Source organism: Bubalus bubalis, chromosome 8, assembly GCF_019923935.1.
Source record: "Bubalus bubalis isolate 160015118507 breed Murrah chromosome 8, NDDB_SH_1, whole genome shotgun sequence".
NCBI lineage: Eukaryota > Metazoa > Chordata > Mammalia > Artiodactyla > Bovidae > Bubalus > Bubalus bubalis.
Genome location: NC_059164.1, coordinates 53152456 through 53177262, shown reverse-complemented (window position 1 = coordinate 53177262; position 24807 = coordinate 53152456). Strand labels below are relative to the sequence as shown.

Sequence of the window (24807 nt, the reverse complement as noted above, 5' to 3'; positions counted from 1 at the left end):
AGAATATACATATTATATAGATTATAAGTGATCTCTCATAGGTTAAAATAAAATATTTAATTGAAGTAGATCAGCATACAGCAGCCCCAAATTTTATGCATAAAGAAAGCTACTAATACTGCTTGCTTTAAGAAATAAGTAAATTGTATACTGATTAAGTTTTATGCAGTTTTATAAAGATATCTGCCAAGCACCATCATTTATACTAGTCTTCCACAAAATATACATATTAAGTACAGATAAGTAGATTTGATGATTGGTTTATGCATTTGAACTATGCCTAGTTCAAGAGAATATTTAAGGTAACCTGTAAAAGTACTTTAAAATACATATATATCTCTCTCAAATATATAAATATATAAAATACGCATATATATACACACACAGAATAATGGAAACTAGGAGATCCAAGCCTGAGGGAAAATTGAAATGTACTGGTATAACTGCAGGGTCAAACCCAATGATTCAATTTTATCTGCAAATGTGAGGCAAAAAGAAAGCATTTTCTCTAATATAATTTTCATTGTCCATGAGGAAAAATATATATATAGCTTTTCAAAGGAAGAAATAGTTTTCCTTATATTCAGTCTGTAAACAGATTTCTAGCTTGGTTTTTATCTAGTGATTACTGAGTAGATAGATACTGTCCTCAACACCTCCCTAAGGTTTTAAAAAGGTGCTTATTGTAATGACACTTAATATAATATTAGTAGCAAGTGTGAACGAGCCCTGATTATATACCAGACGTTCTACTTTCCAGGCATGGTTCCATTTCTTTCCACATCCACCTTCTGATACAGGGACTGGTGTTATTACCATTTTAAAGATAAAGAATCTGACAAAGATTACGGAAATTGCCCAGGATCCATGTAGTTAGTGGTGGACCCAGGTCCCTTGATTTCAGATTCTGTGCTCTTAAACATTTTTCCAGTAAAATGTACAGTGTAAGGATAGTATTTCTGTCCCTGAGAACCCAAGTCTTTTTATTTATCATTTGTTCTTATTCATCGAGTTGTGCATGCGTGCTTAGTCCAGTCTGACTCTTTGCGGCACCTCAGACTATAGTCCTTCAGGCTCCTCTGTTCATGGGATTTTCCAGGCAAGAGTATTGGATTGGGTTGCCATTTCCTCCTCCAGGGAATCTTCCTGACCCAGGAATCAAACCCATGTCTCCTGCATATCCTGCATTGGCAGGCAGATTCTGTTTATCAAGAAAGATTCAAATATCTGGACTTTTAGACAATATTGCCTCTTTCTTGGAAAACGATGATGCATGAACAGTATTGTACATGTTTTAAAAGTTCGTTAGGTGACTTTGGCAAGCTCATTTCATCCTGGAAACAGATTACAACATTATTAGATTTTTTTCTTACTCTTATTTGTTAAAACCATGTATCTGTTCAGATAATAAATATGCTTGACTACAAACTAATGAAAAAAAAAAACCCTCATGAATACTTTGAATGATTGTCTTATAGACGTGAGTTTATTATTTCTATCTACAATGGGCAGAACTAGAAGTAGCTAAAGATCATTTGATGGCATATTTATACTTAAGGAACAATTTACTACTGAATCAGACTGACAAAGAGTAGAATATGATCCCTTATGAGGTACCATTCCTTGGAATTTTGGAGAAAGGCTGAGTATTGCAATGGATTTTCTACCCTGGAAGAGATATGAAATTAGCTAATAGGTTCTGAAGATGAAATAAATAAAACATATTAATGTCCTTTGAAAGTTGCTAATACTGTAAATATAAAATTCATTAATTTATTCTTTCAACAAAAGGAAGCATTTTCTTCTTTACTTAACAACTACATATCAGCTGAATGGTTTTTAATATGGCGTATATAATATTTTACATGTATTATTATCCAGTGTACTCTTTTATACATTTAGATTGTTCTCTCTTGTTAATCACTATTAAGTTATTTTATTCCCCAACTGTCTGAGATAAGTAAAACTCTCAAGTGTTAAAAATTAGATAATGCCAACTAGGCAAAATATTATAAAATTTTAAATCAAATGGAAATTCTATTTACCTGAATCTCATATCCTTTAGCAAGAATAATCAAGATTGAAGAGAGATTGCTTCTCACCATTCACGCCTTTGTTTAGAAAAATAATAAAAAATAGAGTATTGATCCTGTCAGATAGCCATTTCTGAGTAGGACATATTATATTTAAATTGATCCTTTAGAATTCTTATGTTTTTCCTTTGACTGTTTGGCATAATTTATGCTTGTCATTTTCTTTGAAAATTAATTCAAACCCAGGGCTTTACAGAATTTTTCTATGATTTTTCTCTTCTCCATTCTAAACACTCTACGGTGTGTGTGTATATGAAGTTTTGGCTCAATTGTTTAGCCTTTGTGCAGACTCAGATTTACAGAATTCTACAGACAACAAAGATCTCTGCAGCCATCCAGCTCAATGCCCTCATTTCTGGATAAAGAGAATGAGGCCGAGCCCCAGACACACAGCTGGTCTGTCTTTGACCCAGAATTAGTACCCAGGGCAGTTTTCATTCCCTTCTGTTTTGTAGTTGCTTGATTATTTTGTGTGTGTGTTTGGTCTCCCCAGCTAGAGGATTCATTATCAAGGAGCAAGCTTTTCCCCCTCATCCACCGATTCTTCTGTGTTTCCCTCTTTGCTGTGGGCAAAGGAGAATGTGTGGGAGCTAGTCTCTTGGCAGCAGATGCCAGTGGTATATGACTGTCCTTTGCTCTAGTGATATTTTTAAAGTGTCTTCAACTTCTGTATTAACATCTAAAACATACTTCTTAATGTTCATCTATTAGTAGGGCTGTTTAGTGTTATGTGTAGTAATTTAGGTTTTGTATTCTCAGTGTTGTCCTAACATAGGGATAGAACTAATCCCTCTATATTAATTAGTGATTTGATAAAATTGTGTTTTCTGATAACTTGGAATACTGTGACAAGGGGATGAGAAGCAAGGCCTATATCTCAGTATTTGATGGGCTTTTCTATGTTTTCTCTAAATTTTACAGTACAGAAGGGCTTCTCTGGTGGCTCAGATGGTAAAGAATTTGCCTGCAATTCAGGAGACCAGTGTTCAATCCCTGGGTTGGGAAGCTCCCCTGGAGAAGGATTCCCTCTTCTGGCAACCCACTCCAGTATTCTTGCCTGGAGAATTCCATGGACTGAAGAGCCTGGCAGGCTAAGTTTGTGGAGTCATGAAGAGTTGGACACAGCTGAGCAACTAACACTTTCTAAGTTTTCTCTAAATTGTATAGTACCAAAGAGCTTACCTAAAACAGTCCTCTTCAAATCTGGCCATATATGATGGTGACACCCTCCTTTATCACCCAAATTGGGACCCCAAAGTTGGGACTTGTGCATATTTATGTTAAACGTGGTCTATAGTTGACAGCCAATGGCTTGGAAGAACAGCATGATTGACATGATGAAGATCCCCTTTTAAGAGAAATTTACTAAGTTGGGAAAGAGTGCTTGTATATATATATAGTTGAGGAGGAAAGGATGAATATACAGAAGCCTGTAGAAAGATAGATTGATTTTATGCTTCATTGAAATTATTTGATTGCCTTTGAGATCTTTGTGGTCCTGTCATATCTTTCAGGCCCAAACAGCAGTTGAATTGCACCTACAAACCTTCATAAAGCTAGAAAGGAATCGATTAAACCAGGACCATGGCTTCTGCTACTGTAATTCAGAAGTGATAGACAACGCAAACAGATAACAGAAATCCATTATTAGAAACTGCTATTTTCTCCTCTTAATGAGTAGTGGCTGACCCAAACCTATTGAAAGTTGTAATAAGATTTGCTGGACATCATGGTGCCCATTTTGCAGTAATCAGTTAAATCTCATTCTCTCTGAGTGCATTTATTCAATATTAGATATAACTGCACACCATTTATGAGGCTGCCATTTTCATTAAATGTTAAAGATGTGTTAATAAAATAAAAATAGATATGTTAAAAAAAAACACACAAAATAGTCAAGTAGTCACAGAAGTTTGAGTGAAGAATTGGTGAGTCAGTTTAAATTTGGAGTTTTTTCTGAGCCTTGCTTTGGTTCTGAGTGTTAAGGATCATAGCAAAAGCCTGAGAACAACTCTTAAGGATGTTTAGTTTTCAAAGGAGGCAATGCTGGGTAGATTGACGATTGTGATTTAATAGTAGTTACATGGTTATCATTTCTTGAATGTAATGAGACAGAGAATGATAATTTTCCTTTTCTTTTACAACTTGAGAAGAACTCTAGAGATCATCTAATTCTAGAATTTCACAGATAAGGAAACTTAAAAAAAAAATGCTAACTGTCTCAGTAAATATTCAGAGCAGGAGGAGCATTGTTTTCTTCTTAGCAGTGGGTCACTACTAAAATTGTGTGTGCACGAGCCACATGACATTTTCATTTAGTCAATGGAGAGTTGAGAGGGTCTGTGTTTAGCACTTGAATATTGGACATGATTCAAATATGAGTCAAGTGTGTCTAGAGGCTTTATTCATACCTATTTTCTTTTAGTCAGCATTGCTTCATAATGCCCTGGTTTCATGAATTAATTTTAATGGAATTAAACTTGAACAGCTCAAAATTATATAATTAATTTCATTCAGCTTCAATTAGAGTTACTAATTGAATCAAGCCTACTAGCATGACACCTGGCGGCAGTCAGCTACATAACAGTAGCAGCAAGAATGTAGGACTCTGCTGAGGAAAGAGCTCCTGTGTAGAGCTACTAGAAAAATCTTTTCTATTGATCATCTCAGAAAGGCCTTGGGTTGACTGTGGCAGTGGAAAGATTTCAGAAGTTGTTTAAAAAAGTCAAGATTTTAATTGAAACTAACACATCTCAGGAAGGATACGTTTTTCCTAGGATCATGCTGAGTAAATGTTACATAAATCTAGAACATGTTGGTTTAGTATGGTTCTAATTTATATTTTACTGCTATCTGAATACGGTTTTGCTTTCTAAAAATACTTAGCATTGAAGACCCAATTTTTTAAAATTCAGAAATCTTAGCCTCTGGACTTATTCCTGAGTGTCCATCTATTTTCATGTGTTGAAATGTATTTTATGGCAGAACTTTTCAATTGTGAAATCCCCATGGTACAGGAGAAATTTCTTCATGTGCAGAACTTTTTTTTTTTTTTTTTCCTTCCACTGGAAATGTTAATACAGTTGACTAACAACTTCTGTTTGAATCTCTTTCCTTTCCTTGCTTCCATGGCTTGACATCATCTAGTTTTTCTTCCTTCTCTGATTCCTTTCTAATTGTATAGAACCCTCCTGATACTCTTCTTTTCATAGACTTACAGTTTTGGTGAGCCTATTCATTTGAATGACTTGGGCAGTCAAGTTTAGGAAGATAACTGTTTCAGCTATAACTTTGTGACTTGCAGATGTTCAAAACTAAACTCATCCACTAGACTGTTGGTTGGGCTACAGTCCATGAAGGTTGGGATGTGTTTTGTAATTGATTGTATATTCAACTGCATAATACAGTGCCCAAATATCTACTATATACAAATATATATTTTTATTTTTTAAAAAATATATATTTAAAGTATAATTGATTTATAATGTGTTAATTTCTGCTGTGCTGATGTGCTCAGTCGTGGCCGACTCTTGTGATCCCATGGACTGTAGCCCACCATGTTCCTCTGTCCATGGAATTTTCCAGGCAAGAATACTGGAGTGGGTTACTATTTCCTTTTTCAAATTTGTGCTGTACAGCAGAGTGATTCAGTTATACATAGGTACATATACAAATATGTATTTTATAAATTATTTTCCTGATCTCTAGGTTTTCCCAGTCAAATCCATTCTAAGACAACTCAGTCATCTCCAGCTATCATCTTCTTTGATAGACTGTGAATCCTCTAATTATTTTCTCACAGTTACCTCCTTTCCCATCTTCTTATCCAGGTGACAAAACTCTCATCAGTCTCCCTTTTAGTTTCCCTTACTCTGTTCTCCCTGTTAGATGCGTCCATCCTCCAGTGCTTCTTAAGGATTTAAGGACAGTTGAATCACCTGGGTCCCCCACCCCCAAATTAAAGTAGAATTTTAGGTTATGAGGCCTAGGAAACTATTTTTTAAGAAGTCCCCTGAGTGAGTTAAAGTACCCACTCCAGTGTTCTTGCCCAGGGACGGGGGAGCCTGGTGGGCTGCCGTCTATGGGGTTGCACAGAGTCGGACACGACTGAAGCGACTTAGCAGCAGCAGCAGGATTGAGAACCTCTGGTGTGTGTAAGTTTGTTCATTTCCTCTATGTGTGACTTTGATTAGACAGTTCATAAAGCTACTGTGACTACTGTCACTTGTTTATCTTACTCTGAAATTAGGTCCAGATTTTTCACCTTGGCATGCAAATATCCATAGCATGTCCCTGTTCAGACTTTTACATCCCTCTTTAAGTAGTTCACAGTGCAGAAAATTTGAACTCTTACCCAAGTGTCTGCTTTTGGAGTTTGCCCTGCAATTCTTTCACTTGGAATGGCTTTTCTCTCATTTCTACTTTGAGAATTCCTGCTGATCTTAAAGATTATCCAACATGCACCATTTTCTATCATGCTTTTCTTGAGCTCTGAATTCTGATGAGTATCTTCGTACTTTGAATCTCTTTAGTGCTCTAGACCTCTCATGACATTCATTTACCCTTGTGTTATAGTCAGCTTTTTGCTTATGTTCCCAATAAGACATTACTTTTCCTTACTCATTGGCTTCCTCCCTGGAGAACCCATAAACTCACATGTAAATCTCTCATCATCTTTGATGCTTTCCCTGCCACCCTTGCCCTCTAATGTATGGACTCACTTCCATCCTTGATAGAATTGTTACACATTTTTCTATCATGGCAGATCATTTGCTATGTTTTGATAACCTGTTTACAGTAATCGTAACAGACAGTTTTTACAGTAAAATGTTTCTTCAATGCTAGTCATAAAGTGCATGTGTGTGTGTGCTAAGATGCTTCAACCCTATGGGCTGTAGACTATCAGGCTTCTCTGTGCAAGGGATTCTCCAAGCAAGAATACTGGAGTGGATTGCTATGCCCTCCTCCAGAGGGTCTTCCTGACCCAGGGACCAAACCTGCGTTTCTTGAGTCTCCTGCATTGGCAGGCATGTTCTCTACCACTAGTGCCGCTTCTGAAGCTCAGTCATAGAGTAGATGCTAGTAAATCTCTATTGAGTCAATAACGTAGGCAATGGTTAGTAGAGATATTGTGCCTATTTCTTTAAATTATGGCAGATTTATAGAAACATTTGGGAAAAAGGAAATCTATAAAAATGAAAACAGAAAAATATGTAACATTTAATGATAATACTTTTTTTTTTTTTTTTTAGAAAAATGTGATAAAGAAAATACTGAGAGAGAGATAACTCAAGCTGCCGATAGCTGCTTCACACATGGAGAGATGCAAGACCAGTCCATTTGGGGAAATTGTTCGGATGATGAACTCATCAGAAGTAAGTATTTTTGGAGAAAATTGGAGTGATTCAGGGACATGACTATAATAATATGCTCTCAGTTAATCATCTCATATAATTCTACTAGAAATCTGTAAATCAACAACTTACCTGAAAGTGTTTTTCATGAGTCTTTTAAAATATAGAAGTAAAAGCAGTGTATAAATAATACTGTCTGCCGGCTTTCATCCTGTCTTTAAAAAGGAAGTATTAAGCTGAAAATTTTGAACTCCATCCTCAGAGAGATTTAGACAAAACTTAATTCCTTCTTGAGTAACAACTAAGTAGAAGTTGGACAAGTCTCCGTATAAACAGACAGTGAAACTAAAAAGATAGAGATGAGGTAGAGGACAGTGAGTAGTGTTTTGGTAACGCCATGTGGTCCCTGTTCTGGCCAAATGATTCCAAACTGTTTTTTCACAGTTAACACTTTTATCACTACTTAGCTTCTTTTTATTCTCTTCCTCTTCTTAAAATTGCTCTGTAGAATATGTAATAAGCTTTGGTTTAGTTCTGTTTTACTCTGGGAATGTCCAGAAACACCAGTATCTTTTAAGTGCTATTCGGAATCTATGCTGATGGCAGATTGTGCTTGTTCTGGCCGCTGAATCCCCACTGGTGGATTCAAGATGAATTTGCCATATAGTGCAAGATTCTGTGTAGTGAATGTGCATACAGAAAGAACGCCACTGTGCTGTGCCATGCCTGGATGGCCTTAGGAGTACTACATCTGAAATGATCATTTATGGTAACCAAATTATCCATGTCACTTTTCACATTTTCAGAGAGGACAGAGGAAAATTTTATTCTGGGAATCAAGTGTTACTTTACTTTTTTTTGTTTTTAATTTAATTCTTCAGACAACTCTAGAATACTGAAACTTTTTTGTGTTACTTATTACATTTACTTTTTACAATTGAAACCAAACAGAAAAAAGCAGGTAGAAGGAAAAAGCCAACTTTGTAGAAGAAAAAAAAAAAAACAATAAAAACACTATAGAAGGAGACGTAAAGTTTTCAAGCAAAAGCTCTAAAAGTGACTGTGTTTTAGTTTAATTTTAGAACTATTTTGGTTTTTTACACTTTTCTACTGGGGAAGGGAATATAAAGGAAGTGAAACTCAGAAATTAGGAGCAAGATTTATTCAGCTTTTCCAAAGAATCAAAAAAAAATTATTTCAAGTAAATATTTATCTCCAAAACATATATTGGTCATCTTCTTTCTAAATGTTGACACTGCTATTGTGAAACTTAAGGGTTTGTGAGATACTAGCATATTTTATCTGTGATTTTTCAGCAACAAGAGAGCGTGAGACAGGGTCTTACAGACAATTTTAACTTTACCTTTTGGGAGGCATGATTGTTTGCTTGTTTTTTTCCCCCTGTATTCATAGAATTTTAAGTATGTGTGTTTCATTAATTGATTTATTTCACCAGTTTCCCTTCCCAAGGCCCACACTTGGAAAAACATGAATAAGAACTTGTAGGATAAAAACTAAAATATAACCACCATTGCATAAGGATATGGAGAGTCATGTTGTGTTAAAAAATTTTAGTGCTATTTGATGAAACTCATTTTAACCACAGTACTCACATCATTAAAGTGAATGGATTTAAAACAGACTCCTCTCTCTTGTCTATATTGATTATGGACAGTGATAAATATTGTAAAGTGCATGAAATAGTTTTTTTAATTGAGATAATGATGCAGCCTGTATCATGGGGTACTGGAGTATTTGGGAACAACTGTCTAGGTACACATACTAACATACACTGAAAGAATCCAGAGAGAGAGATTTATTACCTCCTTTGAGAGAGTGGCTGGGAAAATTGACAGATGAATGGGTATCAGAAGATAATGGCCAAAGACAGTAATGCTGCTCTTACTCAAAACATAAGTTGCTGAGAATTTCCACATATTTGTGGGTGACTTTGGATTATGAATTCTGATGACAGATTTCAGAAATTACATTTTTGTTATTTTCCCAGTCACACTTCTCTAGACAAAGGCTACTCTGTTAGGTCTACAGAAAAATTTGATATGTGGGTTTTCCAAAATGGAACACTTTATGTCATCTTTAAAACCAACTCAAGCCTGGATAGCATCTGCAAGTTTGATAATCTGATAGCTTTTGCTGTTCCAACTCCCAGACACTAACGTCTGCTAAGCTAGCCTGACTTTCCATCTTTGGCTTTCCCCATTGAGTCCTTGGCCATCTCTGCGTCATTTAGCGTCTGTCTCTCTTAACCCTGCAGTTAGAGAGATGTGTGTTTTCCTCTTACTTCAGCATCTAGAGCATTTTTGGGGGCCTAGTGCATCTTTTGTAATAACAATAGCCCTGGAAAGAAGGCTGTGGCTCAGAGCTGCATGGGGAGGAGGGGAACATCTGCGTGAGTCAGGCCTGGGCTGGCTCCTGTGCCAGGAGTCCTGTGTGGCTCCCTGAGCACCGTGGAAGAGGCGGACAGCTGGCTCTCATGGAATTGATTTTAGTTTCCCACTGTAGTGCGAGGTTGGCTGGATGGAGGGATCATCAGAAAAATAAGGCCGGCTGGGGTGTGGGAACATTTTCAAATGTGCAACCCACTCTTTTTCCAAGCTTCCATGGGACAGTTCAGCTGCATAAGCAAGAAGCAAAGGGGAGTGACTCTGCTGTTGAATGCAACTTCTCTCTATCTATTCTTGAGAGTGGTGAGTGAGGGCTGGCAGCTAACACCTCTGTTGTCCCGGATGCCTGCTGCCTTTTTTGTTGGACATTTAAGGCATAATTTATAGGGGACTGTTAGCTGTCAGTGTGACGAGGCTGTTTTTACTTTTCTGAGAATAACTGGGCTCTGGAAAGTCAAGGGAGTGGCTGCTTTGGAAATTGTATTCTAATTAAAGGGTGTATTCTCAGGCCTCATAAACGAGATCCAAGCTGAGAATAATTTCCAAATTATTCTGTGAACTTTAACCCTGACCTCAGTGGACCACCCACTTGTGGCTCCCACTGGGTGCAGGTTCTACACAGATTTCCAGCTTTGTGTGCTTTCCCTGGTCCTTCTAGAAAACATCGCAGGTGGCAGACCTGAGGGACTGTGCTCTCAAGGTCTGGATTTCAAATCAGTTGTCCTTGAGTTGCTAACTTATTAGAATCTTTTCTTGAAGTTATAAATAAAGAGCAGAAATCCATATGGAATCAAACATTTCGAATAAATAGGCCACACACAATCTGGCCAGGGAATGTGCATTGTAGCTCTGTTTCTTATGAAATTTAAATTAAAAAGATATTTCCAACCACTGAAGTTTGTTATTAAAAAAAATCTAAATCAAATAAGAATTAAAAACATAAGAAGGTTTTGTGAGGAAGTTTGGGAGAGTTTTGTTTTTTAATAATTTTTTTATTCTTTTTACAATTTAAAAGCCATTTGTATTCTGAGAAAAATATTCTGGTATTTAATTTCTGGAATGGGGCTTCCATTTTAGAATTTATAAGAGTCTCTTTCTATGGCTAACACTGGCTTTTCCCCTCAGATTAGCATATGTGGGACAGTATATAATTTGGAGCTATGCCTTGTTTTAATAATCACTGGTCCTCTGATTTGGTGGAATAAATGTTGCAGTGACATGACATCCTCAATTAATACTAATTTTTCTATTTAATCCATAATATGCATAAACTGATAACAGGCAATAGGCAACATTTCATGTTTTAATTAGACTAGAAAAGGAATAGAAGTAACATTTTGATCTCGGTCTTTGGGGGGATTTCTAAGGTAGGAAGGAGTATATCTGTGAGTGTGTGTGCGTGTGTGTGTGTTACTGTGCCTATACTCATAGGCATGAGTAAATTTTTCTTTAATTTAGGTCAAATTCTACTATTCTAATTATTTCCTATGGAGAGCTTACATTTTTCTTCTTTCTAAAGTGCCTCAGGTGTCTCAGATTTTTCTGGGTCTTTCTGAAAATTCTTACTACTTAACTTTATAGTTGGACATCACTTTTTACATAAACGTCTCCTAATTCTAAATGTCATTACTTCACTCCAGAAATTTTCCTTAGCTTCCCTTCTGAAATAAATTTCCCATTAAATTAAACTATTTTGCTCAGCTAATTCTCTCCTTTGTGATTTTGTAGAATTCCCATGATCTGAAGCAAAGTTAGAATGCTCTACTTAAATGGTAATCCCCATTCTATTTAACCCATTTATTCATTTTGAAGAGGTTTTAGTTCTCATAATAGTAAGCACTTAATTGGTCGTAAAACACAAGCCTCTCTCTCTAATTCACAATCGCCTCCTCTTTACTGAGCTGGTACGTTGTGCTTTTTCACTCTTGCTACTACTTGAAATCCTCCTTTTGGCATCCGCTGAGTTTCCTCACAACATCCAGAGGCTCTGCTGTTAGGGACTCTCATTTCTTTTACCAGCCTTTGCTAACTTATTACTGATCACCCATTAATGAATACCATTTCATTACATTAGAGAACGCTTCCTCTATGTAAAATACTGAAAAGCAGAGACTACTCAGGTGTACTGTGTATATACTTAGAGCATTTTTAACTTTAAATGTAAGGAAAGAAAACTGAGAGGTTTGGATTTAAATCTTCTCAGTGGCACTCATGTTTGAATGCACATCACAGTATTATTTGGTTTTCTTTAGAATTCATTTTATACAGAAGAGGCATAAACAAGCTCTCCTCCCACCTCGCATAAGTACCACCCAATAGGACTGGCTCTCCTGTTATGTTTCATAGTTAATTGGAGATTCTTTCCTTAATACTTCATGCTTCTTCATGTGGGAGTTCATATTTGGGAGCAAGTCATGGTGACTTCCACCGTGCTCAGCGTTTACTCCTCTATTTGTCGCTCAGAAAAATTATCCTTTTCAATATGCTGACCAAATGGTTATGTAGCTACAGTTCAGATGCTTTAATTGTTGCTATAGAGAGGAATCTTTAACCATCAGTTGTTCCAAAACCAATTCATGGTTTGGTTTCAGGGTTGGGTGGATAATCATAAGCCATTTCTGATGGCTCCCCATATTGGTCGATGACAGCCATTTTAGACTGTTCTAGAATGGAGCTCAAGTTCCCTGACACACTTTTTCCTAGAGGTGCATTACTCCATGCTCATCTGGGTTCTGCCCTAAAAGCTAGGGAGAACCATTGTCCATGTTTTGTTTTAAGTACCTTAGGTTCAGGGTCCTGGAGAGCAATAGAAGCTGAATGCCAGAGTCCAGACCCTGGATGCATCATTAATAATGGCATAGAGAAAGTTCCCTAAACTCTCTGAGATTGTATTTCTCATTTTTAGAATGTAGGTACTGATTCTATATACCTCATTGTACTATTTTAAAGGTTATATAAGAAAATGCATATTACATGTTGATTAGCACAGAGCTAAGTGGGTAAGCACTCAAGTGAATTTATCAGTTTTTATTATGATTGTTCTTGGGCCCAAGTATCAGTTATAAGGCTTTTTTCTCCACTCTCTGTGATGGGTTATGTGTCCAGACATACTGGATACAGAGACCAGGTTTTTCTGAGACATTAATACTTATGTCCATGACTGAGGCCAGCACAGTTGCTGCTACATGGTTTATGCTTAATAAATGTTTGATTACTTAAGTGTATTGAATTAATGAGAGGAGGGAAGAGATTCTTTACCCATCTTGCTTCTATTATTTCAGGTTTAAGGTCCTATGATGAACATTCTAAATCATTGCCGTTTTCCTTTTAATCCTTCTAACCCCCTTCTTAGGTAAGCTTCCCAGGTGGCTCAGTGGTAAAGAATCTGCCTGCTGTTGCTAGAGACGCAGGAGACAAGGGTTCTATCCCTGGGTCAGGAAGCTCCCCTGGAGAAAGAAATGGCAACCCACTCCAGTATTCTTGCCTGGAGAATTCCATGGACAGAGGAACATGGCGGGCTGCAATCTATGGAGTGGCAGAGTCGGGAATGACTGAGCACACACACACAGCCTTCTTACTCCCCAGCTACACCTGGTTCATTTAATTAACTTTCAAGTTCCACAGATGCTCTAATGATGTAAAGCTGTCAAGTCCTAAGTTTGACTGCTGTTCATTGATAAGGCTCTTTTGAAGCATTCTAAGTGAACTGTGGCAGCGTTCTGGATAATGTGTATTGTCTGTGGAGGTGGTTAGGGATGACACTTTGGTTAGAGCCTTTCCCCCTATTCCTTATTTTTCTTGCCTATTTATAAGAAAAAGTCTGAGACTGCTTCAGTTCCCTTCCTTCCTTCGTTTTTCCTTTGCTTGCTTTCTCGTTAACTCCCCACCTCCTCCTCTCTCTCCTTTCTTGTTTCTTCTCATATTTCTCTCTGCCCTTCTCAGTTAGTTTTTATGTTTTGTATCTATAAAATATATTTTTTTATTATTCTTAGATTCCTATTAATGTTATTTAATGTATTACTTCACTTTTCACCTTTATCAAATACCACGATTCATTTAGTTTTCATTTTACATCCTACTGCTCTTTTGTTAACGGAGAAGCCAATGGCATGGCACCCCACTCCAGTACTCTTGCCTGGACAGTCCCATGGACGGAGGAGCCTGGTAGGCTGCAGTCCATGGGGTTGCTATGAGTCGGACACGACTGAACGACTTCACTTTCACTTTTCACTTTCATGCGCTGGAGAAGGACATGGCAACCCATCCCAGTGTTCTTGCCTGGAGAATCCCAGGGATGGGGGAGCCTGTTGGGCTGCCGTCTGTGGGGTCGCACAGAGTCGGACATGACTGAAGCGACTTAGCAGCAGCAGCTGTCTTGTTAAAGATTAAGATTTTCAGATATTCCTGAAATCTTTTGATCTTTTTGAGGTGAGATGAGATGGTATTGAAGTACAAGTGGTAGATGAGGGCTCAGTGAGGCAACCAGACTTACTCTTTTTCCACTTGGGAGTTCATTGAACTAGAGGGAGGAGCTGAGGCTTGGGAACTAGTTTAGAGACCACCGTGAAAATGCTAACCACTGAAGAAATAAATAACCTTCAATGATCAAGACCATAAACACTGTGGTCTAGATAATTTTAGTTCTCAAACCTCAAACTTCCTGGGTCTGAACACTCTGTGAATTTATGCAGAGATTAATGCTTGTACAATGTGTTACTATAATGAATTTTCAGGATTAGGAATCAAACTATAACTTTGAAAACTGAATAAAAAATTGGTTACATTACGACGGGGTGCTAATAGTTTGCCAAAACTGTTGTGTTGGATACAGTGATGAATGATACAGGAGTGGTCTCCGCATTCAGAATTTAGTCTGGTGGGAGAAACATACAGTTCATCTTGAAATGATAGTGTGTGTTTTGAATGCTATGATAAATAACTGCAGGTGGCTTTGTGCTCACATTTGTGAAACATGCTCAGGTAGAGGAGGGTCCGAGGGGGCTTTCCAGAGGAAGTGATGTCTGAGATGACACCTGAAGGAGTTGGCCAACTCAGGCAGAGCAGGGGCAGGGGTGGAGCCAGAGTGTTCGAAGCCTAAAGAACAGTGCACCTACAGGTCTAGAGATAAGAAAGAACGTGGCTAGTTTGAGGAAAGGTGGAGAAGTTTTGTGTAAGCTGGGATATAAATTGTTAATGAGGAGTGAAGAGATGGAGGGAAAGAATCTGTTAACAAAGGTTAAGGGAAGATGGAGGGTATGGAAGGTAGAAACGGCTTAAATTTATATTTTAGTTTATATTTTAGGATGACTGCTTTTCAGTAGTTTAAAATGGTAAGGGCTGAAGGCATTAAGAGAACAACTGAGACTATTGTTATTAATCCAACTGAGAAAAGAAGGTGGCCTGGACTGGGGTAGAGTGGCAGGTGGGGTTGCAGGAAGTAGGTGGATTCAGCTTCAATCAGTAAGACATCTTGGGTAAGGGACTGGCAGGAGCTGGAAGGAAGACCAAGGTTTTAGTTTGGGCAAATGATAGTGGTGATGAAAGGACAGTGGGGCAAAGGGTTTAAGGACATTGTCCAACGAGGGCTTCAGGTGATGGGTCGTGAATATCAAATGGGTAGGGAAAGAAGTAAAGACTGGAAGGATCTTCCAAATAAAAAAGAAAAACCAATGAGACTAATGAATCCCTGAAGATTTTTTTTTTTTTAAGGAACAAAAGTAAGTATAGATGCAGTAAGTGAATGGGATAGATGGAAAGAGAAGACGGATAATGAGAATGGGAAATAGGAACTTAAAGATTTCTGCAGTGGAACAATCCCAGGTGAGGACAAAGGACTGAGTGTGAAACTGAGGATGGGTGGTGGAAATAGCTTTTCCTAAATCTAAGACTTCAATTGGGAAGAGGATTTGGAAGCTTCATAAAAATTGCCATATTTGGCAGGTGAGAAAACAGAAATCCATGTTTCTACCAATCAACATGGCAGAGTTAGGGCTTTATCTGTGTTTTTCTTGCTTCTTAATCTCTTGAATTTCTCACAATAGCCTAGTGGCTTGGGATAAGGCAGTCACTTGGTTATCTCTGGGTCTTTGTTCCTTTGTGCTACCATCAGTCACCTGTTCTGAATGAATGCAGCTGAGGACTCTGAAATGAGTGAAAAATAATAAACATGATTTGAAGTTGCTGGTTATCTTTATTGGTAGATTCTAAAGAATCTTCTCCATCTAGTGAAAAGTGGTGGCTCAGATGGTAAAGAATCTACCTGCAATGCAGGAAACCAGGTTCAATCCCTGGGTCAGAAGCTCCCCTGGAGAAGGGAATGGCTACTCAATCCATCATTATTGCCTTAAAAATCACATGGACAGAGGAGCTTGGTAATCTACACTTCATGGGATTGCCAAGAATCAGACATGACTGAGCGACTAACACTTTCACTTCACTTCAAAGGATTTCTCCATCTAGTAGACATACAGAATTAGAATTTAAAAAAAAGATAAAATTAATCAGTGTGTGTGTGTCAAATTAATATATGTGTGTATTTATTTATTTTTCTTAATGGAAGATGTGTTCTCACAATAGTTATCTCTGGTAATGTGAAATTGAGTGAGGATATACTGGTGAAGAAGACTCTATTTAATATTGTGTATACTTTCTTCTGCATTGCATTTTTTCCCCATTAGGTGAATTATTTAATTGTATTAAAAGCAATAATATTTTAAAAAGAAAATTCTCCTGTGTAGCAAAAATGATGAGGTTAAGGGGCTGATTTCCCAAAGCTACATTAGATCCCAGTTACCTGTAGGAAATGCTCAGGTCACAGGTAAGCCAGGAGATTCAGCTTTCTTTAGGGTCTGAAGAAGACAGGACCAGCTATGTCATTTTGAAGGTGGAGAACCGTGTAAGATGAGACTGCAGGGCCCCTTGTGGAAGACTTGTTATGAATTTCACAATGGCAACCGCAGAGCATTAAACCAAGTGCACGGGTGCTTTTAAACTTGTTGCTCAATGCTCTTGCATGGGTCACATGCCCATGAAGCTGGGCCAGTGAAGCATTGAGAGAGCAAGGATTTTGTTCTGGTGTGCAAAAAATATTACCTTGTACCCATTTTGTAATTTTTTAGTAAGTTTCTGAAATACAAGAATGAAGAAGTTTTTTAGGACTCGTCACATCCATTGATAAGTTGTTAGTCCCCTGCATGAGTAGCTCATATAGCTATAAAAACAGCTGCCAGAAAGGAGGGAGGCAGTGGTTCCCAGCTCTTATCCAGCTCTTGGTAAAGCTGGCTTCAGCTTTACCCAGGCTCAGTGCTGAGAATGAGGGGCTGCAGCAGATCGATGGAAGTCCCCTCCACTCCTTTCAGGAGCCCCATTGCTCTTCACCATAGCACAGCTGGGAGTCAATACTGTGACTTGTCCCGTGATTCTTTAAAGAGTCCTTTAGGACTCGGTGGTAAATCTGAACTCCATGGTTCTCTACTAGAAACTGGATTCTTCCTAAGTCCCTGGGTTCTGTAGCAGGAGACACAGAAGTCAGGGAAATCTCTCTTTAAAACCCCCAGATGCTGGCATTAGAGGGTGAAATTGTATTAAGTGAACCAGAGAAGAGAATGGGTGGAGAAATTTGTTCTGCTTTGGCATGTTATTTAATTAAATACATTTTCCATGGTTCTTGAGAACTTAGATTGGGAGATTTAAGGAAAAAGATTCCCACAGTCTCAAATGTCACAAATAATTGATTCATGCTGGTGTGATGATAATAAGACCGTTTGTCTCATCTTTGGATGCTGCCCATACATTGCTTGTCTCTATGAAAAGGATTCATTCATGTGTCATATATTTAGAGGCCTTCTTTGCAGGTTATCGTCTCTGTGTTCTTTCAACATTACCAAGGTGCTGTTATAATCACAAAGTGGAATGATAATGTAGGTTGCGTCAGAGACAACAGCATGCCTAGCGATAGTGTGATCTGGGTGTAATTAACATTGTCCTACTAGTCCTCTGAGTTAGACTTTTCTCGTTGCACTTCCCCCTTACGCAGTAAATTTTTAGAAGTCTTACCCAAATTGCTCTGAATAAGAAAACTTAGTACTGGGAATGTAAAATTAAACCCATATTCTTACATATTTAAGTCTTCAATAGTTTTTACTTGAGCCAATTTAAAGGGGTTGACTTGAGGTCTGGCTTTTTGAAAGAGAGCAAAAGCCATTCAGTGTTTATTTAGATATGCACAACTTGCCTTTTAATTTTTTAAACAAAAGATTCCTTTAAATGTATCAAATTTCAAAGACTATATATATGTATATATAAATATGGATATGAGTCTTTTTTTTTTTTTTTAATAGAGGATTGAATAATACTTTTGCCATGAAATTGAAATTTGTCTGGACTCAGACAAACTAATTCAGGGAAGGGCGAACAGCTAATTTCAGGCTACAGAATCTTTTCATCATTTCAACTTTAAATTTGAGTCTAGTTGCCATCTGATGCCTGGAAAGGTGGTTGAGGGGTGTTGGTGGTACATTGGTCCTTGTGTAAACGTGTGTTGGATATAATATTGTTGTGATTATTCATGCCTTCAGCTCTAGCTTCTAGCATGATCTATGCTTAGTTCAGTTCAGCTCAGTCATGTCCAACTCTTTGTGACCCCATGGGCTGCAGCACACATGGCTTCCCTGTCCATCACCAACTCCTGGAGCTTGCTTAACTGTTATCTTATTTGTCCTCTAAGTCAGGCTTCCCTAAGTTGACTGATGTAGAGCTTCTTTTAATTTCTTTGAAATCACATCATTTCTTGCCCATTTTAACTGTTTCACTCTAGCTATCTTACAAATATGGACACACCTTGGACCTTGCCACCAATGAGATCTACTCTATTTTAAGATTTTGAAATCAGAAATTAACTTTCTCATTTCTTCCTACACTTTACCTTAATTATGCCTAACCTGCTAACTATTTACTTTTTCCCCATAGTCTCTCATCTCCTCCTTCACTTCACCTGCCATTTTTTCATGGCCATCTTGGAGTTGCAAATGATCTTTTACTATCCCCTAAATTCTATGAACTTATACTGTATCTGCCAAACTTACACTGAAACTTAGATAGCTGACCATACCATCTGTCTTCTCACTTCATGTTCCAAGGGCTATGGATCATAGACCAGAAATGTTGTGTAGCAGAAAGAGGAGCTCTGTCTAAATGAAAGAAAGTGAAAGTGTTAGCTGCTCAGTCGTGTCCGTCTCTTTGTGCTCCTATGGACTATAGACACCAGACTCCTCTGTCCATGGAATTATCCAGGCAGGAATACTGGAGTGGATTTCTTCTCCAAGAAATCTTCCCGACCCAGGGATCGAACCTGTGGTCACCTGCATTGCAGGCAGATTCTTTACCATCTGAACCACCAAGGAAGCCCGTGGTATAAATATGTGGTCTCTAATGTCAACTGATACATCTCTGCTACTACTAGATATACAGTTTCTGGTTGACTTCCACTTGTGGTCTATCCTTGCCTTTTTATGACACTGTTTTATAAGGAATCATATTATATCCTAATTCCTTCATCACTGAGACGTTTTAGGTTCTATTTAAGTATCAGCTCCTGGTGTTCAAAACCAATTCTATATAGCTAATACCTTAGCCTACCTTAATCTGTCATGAAAAAGTTAAAGACAGCTAAATTAGTCTTCTTATAGGTCACTTTTCTTAGTCCAGTGGTCTATTCTCAGTCCTTCTTTTTTTCTGTAAAATTTGACAGGACATGTTTCTAGTTTGAAATTCCTCTTCCTCCTGTCACTCTCTCCCTGCCTCTGTATTTATGACTGGCTTTCTTTTAGTCCCTAAGATGCTCTGAGTATCTTTGTTTATAGGCTTTTGCATTCCACGTCTCCCTCCAGACTTCACTGTCACTTCCAAAAGGAGGCTTTCCCAGACCACTCAAACTGAAATGTGTTTCCCTATTTCTCTTAGTACTTTTTCCTTCCTGATGCTTGTCACAATTCGTAATTGATTTTTGCTATTACATATCTAATGTTTGCTGGCTTTACATTGAATTCCCAGCAATTAGCATTACTCTAGGATAACAATAAGTTTTCAGTAAATTATTTTGGATGAACTGTAGTAATAAAATAAATTTTACTTTGTCCTCCACTTCCTTTCATGAACTTTCCTCCTAGCCAAAATATGCCTCTCGCTCTTCCTTCTATCTGTTGAGGATTTCCTTCTCCCAAGCTTCATGTGAGTTACCTATATTTCCATATCTCCAGCCAGACATCTGTGATTTCTCCCTTGTTTGGATTTGCAGAGTGTTTATCTTCTTCTCTCCTAAAGGACTCATTAATTTCAAAGTTGTAGTGCCTGTGTGGATGGCCCTCTTCCCTGTCACTGAGCTGAAGGCTCCTTAAAGGCAGAATTGGCATCTCGCTCAGTTTTGTAGCCCTCACCATGTCTAGCCCAGGGCCATGCATGAGAGTCGGTTCCCAGGACGTACATGTTAATTGTTGAATAAATGAAAATCGGTACCTTTTGACTATACTTAGCTTCTCTGTAGGAGACTGACAGCTTTGAATTGGTTAAGCTCTAGTAATTTGTCTTAAAAGGTGGACTGACTATCTCTGCTTCTCTTAAGGAGCTAATTTCTCAGTCTACAGTTCATGCATATCAAAGAATGCTTTTTATTAGTTATATTAACAATGTTATTACTTAGAGCTTTTCACAGTTAATGAAATTTTTTTCATATTCATGATCTAACTTGGCCTATCAGCAACTTTATCAGGCAGGTGGAGTAAATATTATTACCTGTAGATGACATTGAGCTCAGAAAAGTCAAGCAGTGTGCCTAGGGCTGCAGAGCTGATCTTCAGAGTACCTAGCAGTGATTCTCACGTGGGGGTGGAGCAGAGGGAAGGCTAAGGACTATGCTGTTTGTGGTTCTCTAGAGAATGCATTAAAATCACAGGGGGAAATGGCAGTTTTCCCAGATTATAAACTTATTCCAAACTGAAAATTCTAATTCATTTCCTAGTTGATATTTATTGCCATTCTACCACTATAAATGATATGACTGCATCCTGCCTTTGTCTTAGGTCAGGAAAAAAAGTTGGGAAAATTGCAACCTACTGTACTCCTTTGGAATGTCATCTTTGTTAAATGCAAGACAATTGCTAGGCTTAATATATACTTGACATCTTAGGAAAATGGCTTCTTTAATTTTCAGAACTATTTACTCATTGCCTCCATGAAAACTTGTTCTCATTCCAAGAGATAGGCAGAGAGTCTTGGCATCTGCCATTCATTTTGTGGTATGAATATAGGCATTTTCCTATTGCAGGAAAAAAAAGATCTTAATAATGGAAGCTGAACATCTGGGGGATGTGGATGGGCGGGAATATGATTCTACAGTCATACTCCTGTGTGCAAAGCAGTGGTTCTCATCTCTACATTAGCTTAAAAACAGGCCCCACTCCAGACCAATGACCTCAGAATCATTTGGGAGTAGGGCCTGGGCAATCATAACTATTAAAAGCTCCCCAATTAGTTCTGAGGCACAGCTCAGACTTAGAACTTTTAAAGTTTTCAATCAGATGTGTTGCCCTACAACAAATAAGCTTGTACAGTAAGCTGAAAATTAGTTTTTACATTTGAAGACTTTTTTTTTTTTAAGTTGTGACTCTAAGACCCAGAGGATCTGATGGATATCGCTGCCTACTGGGAGAGCCCAGGTGCTGGCCACTTGGCTTAGCTCTGAGCCTTTGAGGAAGTTGTTTTCTCAAGAGATGTTCACATCGTTCAGAATGTGTTTCTTCTAATTTTGCTATGTAACACTTTAAGTTTTATAACGCTGGTAAGAATGATTATAATTTATACATGTAGCCTTGTTAACTGGCACAATGAAAAGACTTTAAAATTTGTGACAGTAAGGCATTATGGTGTATCTTAGTAATCTTGACATTTATTAAATCAAAATCAAGGTTTATATTATGTGGGTCAGGTATTTCAAGTTTGAAAACCATTTTGCCTGTTTTTTTCTGAAGAATTACAAATGCTTATGTCTTTCATCTTATTTAGACACTCAGTTCTGAATTAGAATAAGCTGTCATTTTTAGTTAAAAATTTCTGAAATAAGCAGCCTTCCAAACACTGTATCAAAATGTTTGTAAATATATTGGAAAGAATATTTCCATGATTATTATAGCTAGAACAAAATTTGTTCTTTGAGTAGAGCAAAGTCTCTTATAATGGAGATACAGTTTACCTAAGAGTCATATTAATAAGTAAAAAAAAAAAATCAGCTTTTTGAATAATATATGAATTCATATGGTATCAGTGGTATCTTTGCATTTGGGACAATACATAATTAGTTTTAATTCTCTTTGAGAGGGAAATGTGGATGTTAAAATAAATTGCTGATGAAGCTATACTTTGGAGAAGACTGTATTTCAAAACTTTGTGCAATATCAGCTATTTCTTTCAATGATATGGAAGTGTAGCCTCAGACTGAGAAGATTTATTGGGGGCAGTTTCAAACCATTCTTAGTATATAAAAGTTCACACTTTGCTACTTAGGGCACCATAAAGAAGAAGAATAGCAAATATTTATAGCCCTGTTTGGAAAACATTAGTTCTATACAACTTCTGGCACCATTGTTTGTAGCCAATAAACCAAATAATAATCTTTTGCTTGTATAAAAATAATCAGTATCACAATATTTAAGCATTCAAAAGGGTTTGGTTATATAGTTATTATGAGTTAACTCTTTACAAAATACTGCATAATAAACCTACTGCAGAAAAATAAGCACTTACAGAGTAACAAAACTTAGATTTATACAATAAATATATTCTGAGGGAGGAAAGAAGGAATAGAGTTTGGAATAAATTGACTTTATTAAGTAAAAATGAAGAAACTAGCTCTGTGGAATGAACTATCTTACTATCAGGAATAAATATTCCATACTTACACAGTAGAAAACCTAATCATTCTAACCTTGAAGGACTTTGTTCAAAGGTTTCAATTTATCATGGACTTGAATCAAGTTATAGTATACCTAATATATGTAGTAGAAGATCCTATGCAAGAGGTTTACCATCAACTCTTAATTTTTTGAGACACATAAATAAAATATTTCACTTTCATCATCATTATTTTAAATATGTTCAAGAGTTTTCTTCCTGAGAATGGATTCCATTACTTAGCCAAAGATTCATCACTGTGCTCCTCATTGTTTTTCTCAGGTTTGCTTATTTTGATAAACACTGAGTTCATGATCAGCCCCTTGTCCCCATTAAGCCTACAGAAAATGAAGGGTTTGTTACAATACTCGCTGGGAAGAACTCTTCAATTTAGTTTGTTTTTCTGGTGACATCTACAGTGTTAAAGTAAACATATTTATGTGGAACCATTCAGAGTGCATATTTAATGTGCTAAAAGCACAAACATGTGGGAGTATTCATTTTCTGCATTTTTTTTTTAACTAAAAACAAACAGAAGCCCAACCACTAGTTCTTGGACCTAAAAAACAAACTAGGATAACTCAGCTCACAGAGTCTACAGAATCTACAGTTCTGACAGGCTGAGAAGCTGCGATTATAGTTTGGCCAGTAATAATGACAGATTTTAGTGTCCATTTTAGTGTATGAAACAGTAAATTACAATGAGTTGAAAAATGGATAGTTTAGAGTCCTAGAATAACATTTCTTGAGGGGGTAAGGATGACGTTGTTAAATCATTTCAGGATAGTTTTATTCTTTTCCCTTTTAGTTGTAGGTGTAGTGTTGTTTTTACTTCTTTGCATATTAATACAAATGTGAAAATAGTGTGGATGTTCTGTTGGAAAAGAGGCTTATTACTATGTACATCTTCACCCTCAGTGTATATCTATGATTTTTTTTTTGGCACACGATATTAAAACTTGGTCCTTTGGCTGGGGTGTGGGGGTGGGGTGTGGGGGTAGAAACTTAGTTCCTTGCAGAATGTTATAAAGAAGTTTCTTTATTTAGATGACTTAATTTGTATAAGTCTTCATAAGGGCTGCTTCAATTTTGAGAGTTTCCAGTTAGTCGGGCTTGATGGAATCCACTCTAGTATGCCTTGCAAACTAACCCTGAAATCTCACATACTATTAATGATTATGTATGAAGACTTTGGAAGAACTAGAGGTATAATGATGGATATAAACATGGCATAGTGGTTTTTTTTTAAAGTCAAGGAAAGTATATATTTGGCAAGCCAGTTAGCTTGGCTCCCAAGTTCTCAACAGACAAAGCATTTGGAGGAAAAGTGAAAATGCAGTAATAGTCAAAATCTTGACTGATTTGTCTCCCAGCTCCATCTTGACAGGAGGGAGCCTTCTGGTAGTAAAGCAGCAGTATGTAACAGTGGTGCTCAGAGAAAGGCTGTGTATGTGTGTAGAACAGTAAGGGGTGGAGTCCTGTGATTTGGATTCTAATCTTGCCTAAAACCCATTAGCTGTGTGGCACTGGGGAAGTCACTCGCCATCCAGCTTCAGCTTCTGCATCTCGAGAATATAGATGGAAGGAGTACCTTCCCTCACTACCACATGAGGTTGGTGAAGGGTCAAACATGGAAATCTAAATAGAAATACTAAATCTAAGTTTATAAGTTAGTATTATATAATAATGATGAGAGTAACTAGTCCCTGGGTTAAAGGTCAAAACACAGGACCCCTTTGAGTTATGCCTTGAAAAGCATGGACTTTCTTCTGTAATTGCATTTTTAGGCTAATCCAGAAATATATTAAGTAGAGGACCAGGAAAAAAAAAAATGGTGTGTGAATCTCTGGATTCTCTCACTGGTTATCCTGGAGCAGGGGGAAGAGACAAGTTACTCAATACCTTGGCTTCTTTCATATGATCCTAAAAATAACTACCCAAAACAAATCATCAGAAAATGTGTACTGCACAGATCTTTCTTATCTTTAAAACTGAATATTAATTTTAAAATAA

The 24807-nt window shown here is 37.4% G+C and overlaps 1 protein-coding gene across 6 annotated transcripts in view; it reads left to right on the top strand.

The window, feature by feature from the left end:
• Positions 1-24807, top strand: part of MDFIC (MyoD family inhibitor domain containing) — a 138230-nt gene that overhangs the window by 52487 nt on the left and 60936 nt on the right. For all 6 annotated transcript variants that reach the window (XM_044946647.2, XM_006071016.4, XM_006071015.4 and 3 more), the window contains one exon: positions 7346-7468. In XM_044946647.2, the coding sequence (XP_044802582.1) occupies positions 7346-7468 (123 nt within the window). The remainder of the gene's footprint in view (positions 1-7345; positions 7469-24807) is intronic.